Source organism: Podarcis vaucheri (assembly GCF_965113315.1).
Source record: "Podarcis vaucheri genome assembly, chromosome: 2".
Taxonomy (NCBI): Eukaryota; Metazoa; Chordata; class Lepidosauria; order Squamata; family Lacertidae; genus Podarcis; species Podarcis vaucheri.
The window spans coordinates 40,165,979-40,182,659 of NC_138760.1; the positions used below are offsets into that span (position 1 = coordinate 40,165,979).

A 16,681-nucleotide genomic window follows, 5' to 3' on the forward strand; every position below is an offset into this window, starting at 1 on the left:
TGCCTTGAAGAACTTTGGTCATGAAACACTAATTTTCCTTTATGGAAAGTCCCTGGGAGAAAGGGGCACATCCTTACCTCCCCATGTTGTAAACAATAGATAGTTTATACATCCACATATACCAGAGTTCAGGTCTAGAGATTAAGAAAGTGCTTCCTATAAGAAATGTTAAACTGATTCATTGGTAACGGAGCATCATCATGATTCACAACGTTGGGGTTCTACTGGTTGTGTTTCAAGTTTAGAGTCACAAAATCAGGCTGAAGATTAACCACCACCCATAGCAGTTCAAATAAAACAGAGCATGTCTTTTAAAGATCCTTAAAGACACCTCAACAACAGCAACAAAAAGTAAACTATATGACTACATTGTGAATATACTGAAAAGGTTATACGTTCATTAAATAAAGATCATGAGCAATAGTAACGTTGTAAAGGGAAAATAGTTGAGCAATGAATTTCCCTGTTAAAGGAACTAAGAATTATTAATTACAAAAAAGGAGAGAAAACTTGAGCTTGACACTGGGAATACTGTCATCATATTTAGAAAAAAAGAAAAAGGGGGGAGCAATTATAATTAAATAACAATCCCCTTTAATGATCCTAAAGGCAGATTTATTTTCATGTTTACTGCTACAACCAGGCAAAACTAGACCCTGAGCAATTGACCAAGCGTCAACAGGAGACTCAAGGAAATGACAACAGCAGGATGCAGGATCAAACTAAGCCTGGTGAAGTTAGGTGGTCACTGTGACTCAGACAAACAGGGGAACCACACTAGGACCACCCAAATACTCCACTCAGCTTCAAGCAGCTAGTGCACATTTTAAATTGCAGTTTGCAGAAGCACAGAAAAATAACAACTAAAGTGCGTCTCACTGATCTCATCCAGGTAGGAATTGTGAGCACCTGATACCTCCTGTAGCTAACAAATATCACTGTAATTCAGAAATGATGAATTGCAGGAAATCAGAAATATAAAATCATTTCTACAAGTTCTGCCATTAAAGTAGCATGCAAACTAGCTTACAGTTCTCAAAATCTCAGCTTTCAGTTTAAGTGGCTTGGATTTCTGATGCTCAGAAGATTGTTTCAAGTAGTAGGGCGGGCATCCCCAAACTTGGCTCTCCAGATGTTTTGGGACTACAATTCCCATCAACCCTGACCACTGGTCCTGTTAGCTAGGGATGATGGGAGTTGTAGTCCCAAAACGTTTGGAGGGCTGAGTTTCGGGATGTCTGTAGTAGGGTGTTGTCAATGGTGGCCAATTGACTGTGCAACTTCAAGAAAGTCCCCCCCCCCACCTTGGTGTTTAGGATGTTGGTCAAAATATATTCCATTCATAACGCTTTAATGGTTGAGTGCTGATACAGTGAACTTTATGTTTTGGATATGTTTTGATGGCTTCTAAGAACAGGATGCTTCTTGGGACTGGGCAAATTACCTCTTATATGAAAACCTGATTGAAAACATTCTTGCTGCAAATAAGGCAGCATATTCTCTCCCTGACAGTCCCCTACCTTCTCTTTCTCAGTTTTCATGTCTTCTTCCATGGCCTGGAGTGCAGCCAGCTTTTCAGGAAGATCAGGTGGGATGAGAGCAATGTTCCGGTAAACTATCCAGCAAAAACACAGTAGAATTATAAATATATACAAGTGAGCCATCAGGTGACAAAACAATGTAGTGCCCAATTCAGGGCTCCAGCCAAACAGCCATGCCCTCTGTAGGTATAGTCCATCCCATCCCCTCCCCACTTCTTTAGGGACAGTCCATTCCAACTGCATTGAACAGTATCAGTGCATACTGTTTTGGGGTTTCAGTTTTTGTTGTTGTTGTTGTTGTTGCAAACTTTGGGGTCCCCCTTCCCCACAAACAAGCCTACAGCTCCCTCTTGTGGGTAGATGATGCCAGTTTAGTTAAATAAGATTCAGCACTCACAGACCGAATGTTCGCTGTTAGTACATACAGTTGTACCTTTGTTCTTGAATGCCTTGGTACTCATCCATTTTGGCTCCCGAACACTGCAAACCCGGAAGTAAGTGTTCTGGTTTGCAAATGTTTTTTGGAAGCTGAACGTCTGACACAGCTTCCGACTGAGTGCAGGAAGCTCCTGCAGCCAATGGGAAGCTGAGCCTTGGTTTTCTAATGTTTTTGGAAGTCAAATGGACTTCCGGAATGGATCACGTTCGAGAACCAAGGTATGACTGTATACAAGTAGGAATTAAAACATGGAAGGCTCCTATTCCTGCCAAGCTACCTTCCAGATTACTCAATGCTTCTCCATTTAGCCTCCCTGCAATGTGCCCACTGAACATGCTCATTCCTCATATGGATAGGTGGACTTTGACCCTCCAGACATTATGCCCATCATCACTGGCCATACTGCCCAAGAAATGCTGCCAGGAAACGTCCAACAGGTTCCATGTTCCTGGTTAGCTCTAACCCCCAAATCAACCCTCCAAACATTTGGGTGGGCTTACATTTTTAGATTTTCCTTCCCAGAAAAAAAATGGTAGCCCAACCTGTTGGAAATTTGCTGAAGCAGGTTCCAGATATTTGCCATTTAAAACAGAAACCCAGAAAACCGGTACACATGCGATACATACGTGCATCTGTGAGGAAGTCTTGCAGCCTGCGGAGATCGGCGTAGCCACACTTGAATTGATCTAGGAGACTGATCTGATCTCGCAGAGCATAGTACAAGTCCGTCAGTTGAGCGAGAGACCGCAGGGCATCCACAGTCTCAGAGTAGCGGGCTGGAGCCAAAGTGGAGCCAGACTCGGACAATGGCATGGGGGTTGGGGCGGAGAGCAGCGGAGATGCTGGAGGCGTAGCTCCAAGGACAGGCCCAGGGGGCAATACAAGCTGCATTCCAGGCTGCGCACCAGCCCCCTCACCAGGCTGGTAACCAAGAGGACTGGGCCAAAGAATCCCAGGCTGACCAAGGTACCCAGCTTGGGCATCAGGAGAACCAGGATAGAATGGAGGAGGTCCGGGAAATCCAGCTTGTATCCATGGAATGACAGCGCCTCCGGGGAAGGCTTCACCAGGCTGGGCGCCAAGGACTCCAGGATAGGCTCCGGGATAGGCTCCGGCATAGGGTGCCAGGCCTCCAGGGTAGGCTGTTTCATCTCCAGGTGCGCCAGGTTGAGCCCCAGGTGCGCCAGGCTGGGCCCCAGGTGCTCCAGGTTGAGCCCCAGGTGCTCCAGGCTGGGCTCCAGGTGCCCCAGGGTATGGAGCTTGGGCTCCAGGTGCACCAGGCTGGGCTCCAGGAGCCCCAGGATAGGCCCCAGGTGCTCCGGGATAGGGTGCTTGGGCTCCAGGGGCTCCGGGATAGGCCCCGGGTGCTCCGGGATAGGGTGCTTGGGCTCCAGGGGCTCCGGGATAGGCCCCAGGTGCTCCGGGATAGGGTGCTTGGGCTCCAGGGGCTCCGGGATAGGGTGCTTGGGCTCCAGGAGCACCAGGCTGGGCTCCAGGAGCCCCAGGATAGGCCCCAGGTGCTCCAGGATAAGCCCCAGGTGCTCCAGGATAAGCCCCAGGTGCTCCAGGATAGGGTCCTTGGGCTCCAGGGGCTCCGGGATAGGCCCCAGGTGCCCCAGGGTAGGGTGCTCCGGGATAGGCCCCGGGTGCCCCAGGATAGGGTGCTCCAGGATAGGCCCCGGGTGCCCCAGGATAGGGTGCTTGGGCTCCAGGGGCTCCGGGATAGGCCCCAGGTGCCCCGGGATAGGGTGCCTGGGCCCCAGGAGCTCCTGGCTGGGTCCCTGGAGCACCAGCAACACCAGGCTGGCCTGGCTGAGCTCCAGGAATGCCTGCTAGAGCACTTCTTGGAGCCCCTGGTGCACCAGCTGGTGTTCCTTCTCTTCTGTGAGTGCCAGGCAAAGTTCCTGGAGATCCAGGAGTGGCTCTGCTTTCTGGAGAGGTGGCAGAATCAGTTGGAGAGTGTTGGACTGGACTTGTCACCTAGAAACATATAGAGAAGAGTGACAAAAGCAGGGGTGGCTTTAGCTCAGGGCATTATCGCAGGCATCTCACATCTTGCAGTTGACTTCATAAGAACATCGCATGTCCACTGTGTATCAGGAACACTACCACCACCTTCAACTGCAGGGCTGCGCCAGAGCAAATCCAAGATGGCGGCCAGCACCCATGCCACAACCCCTCAGCAAATCCAAGGGCGTTGTCACTTTGGAAGCAGGTCAACTGGTTTTGGATCATCCTTAATTCAAACTAACAATACATGCTGCACAATCTGAGGTGTTGACTGGATTGCCCTTAGTTGGGTAAGGCCACAAGAAATGGCCTTTTGAAGTTTCCTAAGTGTCCAAGGACAGTGTGGTGCAACAGGTAAGATTGCTGGATTCAGATCTAGGAGGCCTTTGATAGGAAATGGCATTCTAAGTGTCACAAGGCGCTGCTGAAATTTGAATGATCCAGTGTCGCTACTGAAAAGCTCATAAACCCTCCTTTGTATAGGAGCAGCGGCTGGGCAATTTCATTCATAAGCTTCAGAGCTTCTCCTTTGTCCACATTGGGAGTTAACTGTGGTTAACTCACTGATGAGAGGAAGACAATCTGCATGTGCTCAGAGGCAACCTTTCATTACTATTACTTGCCATGTTCAAGGGGTCTAGGCTGGTATTGAAAATAAGGACCAGAACTGAATGGCATAAACCAGTCCTTTTTCCTCAAATACTTGAATCCCTAGCCTGTATCCCTCTGGTTCTGCAGTTGTTAGCTTATGCTACCTCTGTCCAAGATCTACAGGGAAATTATGCAGGAATGCATAAGAGCCATCATACACTCAGTCAGAACTACTTTTTTTCCTGAAATATTATTGCTGTTCAGATCAAAAAGCAGAAACTGACACCTGATCCTGCACTTAATAAGAAAAAGGAAAAAAGCAGGCGCCCATGGATTACAGCTGATTCTCCATCATGAAGACTTGCTTTTGGACATAGAAACAGCCTGAAAAGTAACACTCTGCTTCACTAAATTATACCATGTTGACTGAGAGACTGGAAAGACTCAGTCATGGAATCAGAGTACATATAAACCAAGAGGGAATATTTCACTGCAGTGATTTCCTTCTATTGAGATTCTGATGTAGAACAAAGAATTACACTGGCCAGAAACAATTTCTATGCACATTTCAGAATAGACCAACCAAGTGCTGAGTTTCCCAAATGGTAAGAAAGCAAGTAGCTTGGTAGATTTTCTAGAATTCCTGCTATTGTCAGGAATCCTAAATATTTCATTTTGCTGTTCACTGAATTCTTTTAAGTCTGGAGGTAAGAAACGGCTGGGTCCAGAGCCCAAAGCCTGGCCTCAAACCAATCATTAAGCCATGGAAAGTTGCTACAGTGAAGTGGTATCTTTTTTAGATCTGTACTTTGCACATGCACAGATGATCTACAGTGATGAATCTATCGTGCCACTTTAAAACAGTTCATTATTTTGTGGAAACGGGCTATATATCCAAATGCAGGCATTTAACATGCATGCAAGTTTTGCCCTAACTGGCCTTATGGGACACTAGCTGCTCTGTGACTCTATGGAAATGTGAAATTAATGATGCTTACGACATTTCTAAATGAGTGCTTTGGAGCTGCACTGTTTTAAATGTTCTTCAGGGGCCGAAACAATAGCCCATAGGTGTTCTCACATTATTGCTTAGGTGCTAAATTGCATTTTTCTCTCTCAAACTCCTGCATGCCTTTGCTCTCAAGTGAAAGAAATACAAACTTGCATAGTCTTTATAACACTGCAACACGGTTATGCTCAGGACACAGATTTTTCTTCAAGATACCCATCCAGGAAATGCACTATGCACAAGAGAACCAAGTGCAAATAAAAACAACAAAGAGCCTTGTGACACCTTAATAACTAACAAATTTATTATGGCACAAGCTTTTACAGACTAGAGTTCGCTTCATCAGACTCTTCATGAAGCAAGACGACCTAAGCATTTAACACCAATTATGGCATGACTACACTAGCTACCAATTAGTTTCTGGGCTCAACTCTGATTTTGTTGAGTGCTGATTTTGACCTAATGAAGCCTTATGCAACTAAAGACTCCAATACCTCTTGGACTGCCTCTTCGCACATGAACCTACCCGGACACAGCCATCATCAGAAAAACTTTGTTGTGTGCCTTCAACAAAGAGAGGTGCGGAGGGTGGCAACATGAGAATGGGCCTTATGAGAATGGTGGCTCCCCATGTGAGGAATGCTCTCCCCACACCTGATACCATCATTGTCTGCTCCAGGTTCCAGGCTAAAAACATACACAAGATAAATACTAACCTTGACCAGTGGGGGAAAGCATTGTTTGTTGTTCTGCCTCAGGCAGAAAAATGTGCAAACAGCTTTGTGCTTCTAACATAGGACCCTTTCTAAACACTTACCTTCTTTTGGTGGCAGTGGGAGAATAAAGCACCCATGTCAGTCACACATTCATGTCAGCCATGGGATGCAGTCAAAGGGGAGGGGGTAGAACTAGCATTGTTCAAGGGGATGGGTTGGTTTCTGAGGTTTTAGAAGTATAAGCGGCATGTGCTCAAGCACTGGAGAGTATAAGCAAAGTCAACCTCCTATGAGGAAAACAGTGATATCCTCCACCTCCCACACTGTCCCCAATTTAAAACCACGTGGATACAGGCTTCACCATGACGCACCAGAAAATGATGACATGGCCACCTTCCAATAGGCAATTACCAACTTCACAGAAAATACCCATATTGGGGTATAATATCTGCTATTTTTCTGCAAGTGTGATTAGCTTTCTGAATGCTGGGCCAAATGTATGGACAAATAGGCTGCCAGGCTGAGATGATGTCACCAGGATGGATTAGTGATGCCTGACAGGAAAACATATAATGTCCAGAAAGACCAATCTTTGAACACTTGAAGCTAGATTAACTTGTGATTTCCATCCTCATGAGAGCACTCTGTATCTGCCCATTTTTATACTTTAAAAGTGGCATTTTTATGTCATGCATTCAGTGCGTTTCTTTTTTCTAAAAAAAGAGAGATGTTGGGGCTCAAGTCTGTTTGGAAACATCACTTTCTGTTCCGAAGGCTTTCCTTGTACCCCGCCCAACAATATTCCTGATGTGTGAAAATACTCTGCAGTTATTCAGTAGCAAGGGGAATGCACCCTGCATCTGGCTTAAGGGCACTTTCATTTAGCTTTACTTTTTGTATTCTGGGCTTGAAACTGTAGCTGAGCTGCTGGCAGATTCTGTGGCTGAGTCCTGGCAGAACAAATAAAGCCCTGTAGTATCTTCATCCAGCATCTGCCAAGATAGTGACCAGACAGATGGCAAGCAGTGGAGGTCAATGGAAAGGTCCAGAACAATCTATGTGAGCCATACACTAGCTCGTCATCAACTTTGTTGCATGCTTATTAAATACAAAAGGCAGAAAACGAAGCCCCACATTGGGCTGATCAGAGGCCACTGAAAATTAGCACAAAATAAATGTTACTCCCACCCCTGGAACTGGCCATAAGGTGGTGATGAAGAAATGTGCTTCATGGTGCACAGATTGTACGTAGAAAACTCTTTTTGTACACAATAATATAGGTCTAAGTGAAGGGGATAAATAGGACATGAAATTCAACATATAAAGGATGCATGCATTGTCTTGGTATTTTTCATGAAGAAAACGTTCATGTGCAAACCTTTTATCCTCCAATCTTCATTTTGCTACACAAATCATACTCACGGGAGATGGGCTCCTCTTCCCTTTCACAAGGACGTCCTCTAGAACGTCCCACCGCACCATATTGCTCATCTCCTCTGGGGAAGGAAACTGGCTCAGCCTCTTCTCTAAGTCTTTCTACAGACAAACAAAAACATTAAAGAGGTCACACTTTATTCCCCATGAATAGTATGGAAGAGGCCATTGCAGCCACCTTCATTTATTCTTCATTAGGAACCCTGGCTGTGTAGAGGTATCAGATGACTAGGATACATACCAGCGAAGAGCTAGTGGGTACATCAAACTATGGGACAACCCTTTTTGGAGAAGTGTCAACAGGGCAGGGATGGGAAGGTGCTGAATGTTGCAAGACACACACATGGGGATTAGCAGGTGCTGCTTGAACTAACCAGTGAGGGTACATCTTCAAGGCGGCTTCTGATGCTATGAATCTGATACATTAGCATAAAGCTGGGAGTACAGAAAATGAACAAATCATGTGCCAGCGAGTGGCTGGGTTCCCCTCTATGGACAAATTGAACACTGTATGCTAGTCTGACACTGCAGATGTGCTGGAACAGGCAGGGTGGGGAAGTAGGCTTGGGACCAGTGTGGATGGAATTTGCCAATGCCTATTGACCATGGCAATCAGATAGGACACTGAATTTACATCTGATCCTCTGCAAAACTAGCACACAGCAGGAAGAGGTTGCTATCTGCATGGAGACTGGTGTTCTGTAGAGGAGCTGTGTAGGAACATACCACTTCATTATCCAAACTTATCTGATCACTTAAGCAAGTCTTCAGTCGATCGTCAAATGCATGGGGGTCCAACTGCGAAAGGAAGGAAAAGATAATTTAGGATTTCCCCAGGCTGCTCAGGAATAATGTATGAGTGCAAACATGTTCTAATATTGTAAAAGGAGCACTGCAAAAGTGAGCTTGTTTTCCCCACACTTTTAGAATACAAGAGGTGAGCACCTGGGGAAAAGCCTTGCAGGGAAAATAAAACTCAAGCACCTTTATGCATGCCCAGTTCACAGCAAATGCATAGCACAGGGGGCCATTTTCCCTCCCAACAAGCCTTTGGGGACAGAAGCAAACATCACGTTTCCAAGAGAACAAAGAAACAAAAGCACAGCCCAGAAACCTGAATTGCTCTCATGGGATAGCCTCTGGGGATGTATCTGGGTATTCAATATTGCTCAAAAATACACAGTATTAAGCATAGCATCCCAGTGCCTGCTATGAATATGCCAGGTTGAGTTTTAGATTGCCAAGGCTGAGAACGGCTTCTTCCAACACTTCCAGACCTATTGCTAGGCCTGGGGCAAATAATACACAATGACAATCAGCCCATCTCTTTAACAGTAGGTCTCCCCAATCAAAATGGGAGCGAAGTTCCAGTTTGACAAACATACTGAACATGTGGGTCAGACTGCTGAACCTCTCATCCTCTCAGTGTTGCTTTCCTCCTGAACTCTGAGGGGTTAGGTGGACCCAACAGGAAAAGTGGTTAAATAGAAGGAAATAAGGGGTGGACTAGTTTACCAATGCTAAGTGATCCTTGATTTTTTGTACTTCATCCTCTAAATTGGCTGTGGCTGCCTTCATTTTGCCAGCCTCGTCTATGACATCCTGCAACAAAGATATGGCCTAGAATACAAAAAGAGATACAATATCAGTGAAAGGAATGAATGCATGGACTCCTCTAAATATCAGCCTAAATATAATTTCCAACTGACAAGAAGCTACCATGTGTTTCCTAATGTCTCTGACTGCCAAAGACAGAAGACATGCTGGAGGAAACCTATTTTCAGGTCTTACAGAGCCCATTCCCACTTTACTCTAAGCAGCCTACGCTGGAGAGGAGCTGTTTCCCCAGGATAAACTACATCCAAAAGAGGAAAAGAGGGAACAGCATCAATATAGCTCCCCAAAAGCCCACTACCTACTGCAAGGTGGTAGGACAGAACATATTGAGCAAGGGCAAGGGGGTCCTCCAACAATTTTTTTATGCCCAATATGTTTTAACCATTCGCTTTTCTGCAGAGGCAACAATATTTTTCTAAACTTCAGTATAAGAAAGTCAACTATCTTCAAGCAGGTACAAACTCTTTATCTTGAAATTCAGATGTTATTGCCTTTGAAAGAGTGCTGATGCACAGGAGCACCTTAGGCGTCTAAAATAGGGCTGCCATACATCTGGGATTTAAAAGGCAGAATTGACGTCCAGGGGGATTTCTGAAAGGCGGCGCTTTGTTCTGGCAAGTCATTAAAAAAAGATTGTGTTTCTTTGGCATTTTTGTAGAAAAACAACTTTCAGGGGGACCTGGTTCTTACTTTTTGAAATAGGGCAACCCTATCTATAATACTTGTCAGATCCTATCCCAGCACCTTCAGATTTGCACACAAACACCCGACTAGATCTGTACTCCAGGATTAACATAGGGGATTGGCATTAGACATCTGACTATACTCTGGAGCCGTCTGGTCCTGGCCACTACTGCCCATTCAGCCTTGCTCTCCAAGTGAGTAAAGTAAGGAGAAGGAGCAGTGACTTCCACAAGCTTTCTCTTGTCCCTCTGGGAAGTGGTGCAGATTAGGTCTGGAGGAAGAGACAAGTGAATGGGCAGTGATAAGAAGGAAGTGGGTGCCGTCAGAGATCTTGCCCAAGCCCTTCCAAAAATGAAACCTAGAACCAGGACAGCTTTCCAGCAGGACTGCTACACTTTCCCTAAATAGCTTAATAGCCTCATAGGAATGATGTGGTGGTTGTGGAATAAAGATACAGTGGTACCTCAGGTTACATACGCTTCAGGTTACATACGCTTCAGGTTACAGACTCTGCTAACCCAGAAATAATGCTTCAGGATGAGAACAGAAATCATGCTCCGGCGGCGCGACAGCAGCAGAAGGCCCCATTAGATAAAGATTGAGGTTGAATCCTGACAAGACAGAAGTACTGTTTTGGGAGGACAGGCAGGTGTGGGGGATTTCCTGGTCCTGAATGGGGTAACTGTGCCCCTGAAGGACCAGGTGCGCAGCCTGGGAGTCATTTTGGACTCACAGCTGTCCATGGAGGCGCAGGTTAATTCTGTGTCCAGGGCAGCTGTCTACCAGCTCCACCTGGTACGCAGGCTAAGACCCTACTTGCCCACAGACTGTCTCACCAGAGTGGTGCATGCTCTAGTTATCTCCCGCTTGGACTACTGCAATGTGCTCTACGTGGGGCTACCTTTGAAGGTGACCCGGAAACTGCAATTAATCCAGAATGCGGCAGCTAGACTGGTGACTGGGAGTGGCCACCGGGACCACATAACACCGGTTCTGAGAGATCTGCATTGGCTCCCAGTACGTTCCGAGCACAATTCAAAGTGTTGGTGCTGACCTTTAAAGCCCTAAACGGCCTCAGTCCTCAATACCTGAAGGAGCGTCTCCACCCCCATCGTTCAGCCCGCACACTGAGATCCAGCGCCGAGGGCCTTCTGGCGGTTCCCTCATTGCGAGAAGTGAGGCTACAGGGAACCAGACAGAGGGCCTTCTCGGTAGTGGCGCCCACCCTGTGGAACACCCTCCCTTCAGATGTGAAGGAAATAAGTAGCTATCCTATCTTTAAAAGACATCTGAAGGAAGCCCTGTTCAGGGAAGTTTTTAATATTTAACGCTGTATTGTTTTTAATACTTAATTGGGAGCCACCCAGAATGGCTGGGGAAACTCAGCCAGATGGGCGGGGTCTAAATAATAAATATTATTATTGTTGTTGTTGTTATTATTGTTATTATAAAGTGGTGCTTCAAGTTAAGAACAGTTTCAGGTTAAGTACGGACCTCTGGAACGAATTAAGTTCTTAACCTGAGGTACCACTGTACTGGTTTTCTTCAACCCTGCTTCCTCCCTAAATAGTTTACCTGCCTCAAGTTGTATGCGCCTCTTGATTCTGGTGTTATGAAGAGTCACATTTACGGTAGCTATTCCCTATGTACTTAAAGCCATGCATAAGGAAAACAGCATAGCTTTCACTTGCACCACAGGAGATGCATGGTGATTCTTAGAAAGTTGGTTTGGCGCCAGAAGAAAACCCAACAGAGCAGTCTTAAGATTCCAGTAGGATTATGTGGATGGTGGGGGGGGGGGAAATAGTCTGCTACCTTGCTCACCAGGACATGAACAGAATAAAGGCAACATTCTCAAAGTAAGTTTCTAGTTCTCCTGTTGGCTACAAAAACAAACCAACCATAAAATGTGCTTGCAATATGTGCTGTCATTAATGTCCCTCAAGTTCATTCACACACAAGTCCACGGTGAGGAGCTTTTATGTCCTGGTATTGGTTGTCTTGACTAATCTGATAAGGCCTAGGCAATGAATCATCTACTAAAGGAAATAATCAAGTCTCTGTCTTGCTTTGTTGTGGAAGCCTCCCCAAACAGGAACCAGGAAATAGTACTGTAGTTCAAATTCACTAAATGATTACATTTCCTACCACCCTCTTCAATGCACTAGACACCAGGAGGTTAGTTGAAAATCAGAATAGCAGCTATCTCACTAAGAATTCAAGTATAGACTTGTCCCAGGCCTTTGCCAGATGCGACTGGACATAACAATTTGCTGCTCATTAACTCATAGGCAGTTTCACACAGAGCTTGCCCTGTCATCACTATCCACTCTGAATCTGGAATACTTATGAGCATGTACTTATTGCTATAGCATGTTGTCTGGGGGGACTCTATACTGCAAAATGCTCCTGTTCTGCTTATCTAATGAAACATAGAAATCTGATAAATATTATATACGCTTATTAATTCAATTTAATATACCACTTTTCAGTTGACTCTCACAAAGCAGTTTACATTAAAATCTTAAAACAATTAAATCGTGCTCTGATGGTGTTTCCTGCTTGGCAGGGGGTTGGACTCGATGGCCCTTGTGGTCTCTTCCAACTCTATGATTCTATGATTCTATGAAATCTATAGAATAAGCCAGCCAAGATAATCTACAAGAGGGATATTTTTTGAAAGCTACATCTCCCCTTCCCACAGGTAAAGAGGTTCTTTGAGTAGCCCTGGGGTGGCGGTTAGGGAGGGAGAGGTCACCTCAACTCCAATACTGGGAACCAGGTTGTATGTAGGCAGCTCTCCAGGCCAGTTTGTCTTTAGTCTCTCCTCCCTTCAGGGAAAGATGGTCCTCAGAAGGCCCCATAGTGGCGGATAGTAGAGATGGAAACCACCTCACTCACTAGCAAATGTCTGTATATGAGTGTATGTCTGTGTCCAGAAGGACTGGAATTCAGTCCCAGATGGCGAAAACGGAAAGTGGAGCCTTCAGTGATCCCAGTGGGGATTGGAGCTCATCACACACACACACACACACACACACACACCCCACACACACACACCACCTCTCCTACCAAAACTGCATTCATATTAATTTGTTATCAGCACTATACAGACGATAACCAGACCTAACTAACTGGAAGGCTGCCTGATTTAAAACATCCTGGTGTGTGCATCAAGAGATGGCTAGAACTAACAGGCCAAAGCCAGGCCAAGACATTTTGTTGCCTGAGGTGAGGGAGAAGATGGTGCTCCCCTTTTCCACATACAAAAGGCCATTCAACTGGCGGCTGAAACTTACTCCAGTGCTGGTTGACAGAGACAGCAACAGCATCCTGAGAGCAGCAGGTTAGCTTAGGGGGCACAGGACAGACTGCATGGCAGGACTTGGGGTGGTGTGCCGTTACTGCCCCCAAAAGCTCCCTCACTCTGCCACAGAGGTGGAAAAGCTCAGTCTCAGGGACCAAATGTGGCCTTCTAGAATTCACTGTCTGGTCCTCAGGACTCTCTCCATGCCACACCCTTTCTCCCTAGGCCCCAACCCTCCCTGCCCCTGCTGTGCTCCTTCCTTGACTGTTTTTGCCTTGCTGGTCTGTGTCCTTGAACTCTGATAATGCCTCTTGCTTGCCTAGATAGAGGGGATAGAGAAGAGTGTGGGAGCATGTGTAGAAACTAGTGTACTGTACAAAGATGAGATTTACATTGCAGTGGTACCTCAGGTTAAGAACTTAATTTGTTCTGGAGGTCTGTTGTTAACCTGAAACTGTTTTTAACCTGAAGCACTACTTTAGCTATGGGGCCTCCCACTGCGCCACCACTGCATGATTTCTGTTCTCATCCTGAAGCAAAGTTCTTAACCCGAGGTAATATTTCTGGGTTAGCGGAGTCTGTAAACTGAAGCGTATGTAACCTGAAGCATATGTAACCTGAGGTACCACTGTAATTGCTCCACCAACATTTTGTTCTGGACTGGTCCCATCCACTAGTGGCATGTGGTTCCTGGAAGACTGCCCAGATAGGAACGTGGCCCTCAGGCTGAAAAATATTCCATGTCTCTGCTCTATTTAATGTTATTCCTATGCACGGAATACAGGGAATGGACTCCTGCCCACCCAGCTGGGGTCTCAGCACAAGCCAGAATAAGCCAGCTTCTAAATAGCAAGAGATGAGTCTCTACATGTCCAACTCACTGGAGCATCTAGAACTAATGGAAACTTAAGGAATGCAAGATATTTCAACTGCTCCTTCAGTTGTCTGTTGCAAAGCTTAGCTCTGCTGGGAGACAGTCTTCGCATAGCATACCTTACAGTTCACAAACTGTGCTGCCTTTGGTTCACCAATTCTAATGCAGGGAAAGATGTTCAGGGCAGAGGGTGGGGGCACACAGTGTTACTGGCATCCATCCAGCTTTCCACTTTAGCCAGTCCCAGTGCTCCTTTGACAGGTAAATCAATGCCTGTCTGGTGTAACTTAGCAAATCCTCTGGATTTCTCAGAACTTTAGCAAAACAATGATTTCTCTGTTGCCAATGACTTTACGAAGCACTACAAGTAACGAAAGCTTTGGCATGCACAGTTTTTGAAATGTATGAACCAACATTTTAATAATCAGTCGCTTGAAAGAGTATTCAAACTCTTAAGTCAAAAACGTAAAACAGGAATTAATACTAATTCTGGAAATTTGAAGGTGAAGCTTGTATTGACAAGGTACCTAGATGTAAATACCAAGTGCATACTTGGTGCATTTTCTTAAGGGTTACTAAATGATTCCATGGGGAAACATTTATTTATGCTTCTGTTCATAATTCCAGGAGGCATCACCTCCACAGAGGAATACGTGTGAAGCTTCAGGTACTGCCGAGATCTGCACAACAGATCTAGAATCACGGTGCAGCAGTTTATGGTGTTTGCCAACACAACATAACAATGCATAATAGTTCTCTTTGTCTCTTCACTCCAACACAAGTTGACAGTTAAACATCTTTGGAGCGGGGTGAAACTTTCAGAAAGGAATGATTGACAGCTTGCTGTACCGTATCCCTGCAGCGAGCTAGGCCTTTAAAGGAAAAAAACCAAACCAAAACAGTCCGCATGCCCATCATGCCTCCTTCAAAAACTAGTCTAAAATTAATATTGTTCGCAATCGCTATAAAGGGCACTCTTAACTCAATTCCGATGTAACCTTTGCATGCCCCTGAAATTTCTACAATCTGGGTGTGGTTTTTTAATCGTTCACATACCTTGTTGATGCCCTCTTCGTTGGCTTCAACTTTCTTCTGCAACTGCATCGCTTGCCATAGATCGGCCACAGAGCCACTCCTGGCTTTATCCATCAAGTCGGTACCAGAAGGCAGCTTCTCTAGGCCAGACATTTGCTGTTCAAACCCTTTGACCCGCTTTCCCAACCCCTGCACTTTCCCCTGGACTCCCTGCACTTGATCTTGCACTCCTTGGACCTGATCTTCCACCCCTTGCACCTGATCTGCCATCCCTTGGAGGTTAGCCTGCAGCGCAAACATTTTATTTTCCAAGTCGTCAAGGCGAGATTCTATGTCTTTGTCTGAAACCCCCTTTTCCTTCCTGGGCCTGCCTTCTTTGCCTTCCTTGCCCTCCAGGCCTTCTTTGCCTTCCTTGCCCTCCAGGCCTTCCTTGCCTTCCAGGCCTTCCTTGCCCTCCAGGCCTTCCTTGCCCTTCAAGCCTTCCTTGCCTGCCCTGCCTTCCTTGCCTGCCCTGCCTTCCTTGCCTGCCCTGCCTTCCTGGCCCTCCTTGCCTGCCCTGCCATCCTTGCCCTTCAGTAACTCTTCATCGGACAGTATCTCCCCAACCCCCGTCTCAATAGCCACCGGCATGTCTGGCTTGGGTGGCGGGCCCCGATCCACCTTGACCTCCGTCATGGCATCCTGGATTTTGAGGTACCTGAGGATGGCATGGAGGAGGGTGTGGAGGGCATTGAAATTGACATGGCCAACTTCGGGAGTCCCTATGGAGATGTCCGCCAACTCGTACAAGGTGACTTTCAGAGACATGTCTGCACCCCTTTCGACCCACCCTTCGCTTTGCGACAACCGCCAGCTGCCTTATTTAAGAAAAATAAAATAAAATCTTCTTTTAAGAAATAACAAAACAAAAAAAACACACCCCGGTCCCAATCTTTTATTAACTCCTATGAAAATATAACGCTGGGGTGGGAAGGCAGTTCAATAAATAAAAGCTCTTCCCTTTTTTAAAAACAAGGAATATCTGTCTGGAGTATATATATATATATTTAAGCCCAATTTATTGTAAGCCCATTCCTAAAAGTGAGCAGGCTCGCGCCATAAAGGGATGAGCAGCGCCTCTATCTCGCTTTATCTTTTTGCTCTTTTTGCCTATCCTTTTCCTACCCGCCCCCCTCAAAACGACCACCCCTATTTAAAGGGCTTTTTCAAAGCTCCCCTCAGCCTAAGCAGCACCCGCCCCCAGCGCAGCTCGCAGCTCGGGCGAGCGACGGACTGGCGAGCAGCTCCCCGCCGAAGCTCGGAAAAGAAGCCGCCTCCGCCGCGGACAATCCGGCCCCGTTCGAATCCTTGCGTTCCATTGGTTGCCTCACAAACCTTCTCGTTCCCGGATTGGCTTCGAGAACTGCTCGTGTGCTTTTGTTTAC

General features: G+C 46.1%; 1 protein-coding gene across 2 annotated transcripts in view; it reads right to left on the minus strand.

Annotated features, from left to right (window-relative positions):
* Positions 1–16,381, minus strand: part of QRICH2 (glutamine rich 2) — a 43,223-nt gene extending 26,842 nt beyond the window's left edge. The window contains exons 1-6 of one of the 2 annotated variants that reach the window (XM_082203249.1): positions 15,279–16,381; positions 9,256–9,360; positions 8,467–8,538; positions 7,729–7,842; positions 2,607–3,960; positions 1,521–1,615 (exon numbers count right to left, since the gene is read on the minus strand). In XM_082203249.1, coding sequence (XP_082059375.1) covers positions 1,521–1,615; positions 2,607–3,960; positions 7,729–7,842; positions 8,467–8,538; positions 9,256–9,360; positions 15,279–16,064 — 2,526 coding nt within the window. In that variant the 5' untranslated portion in view covers positions 16,065–16,381. The remainder of the gene's footprint in view (positions 1–1,520; positions 1,616–2,606; positions 3,961–7,728; positions 7,843–8,466; positions 8,539–9,255; positions 9,361–15,278) is intronic. The other variant, XM_082203248.1, reaches the window with a different exon arrangement.
* Between the last annotated feature and the right edge of the window lie 300 nt (positions 16,382–16,681).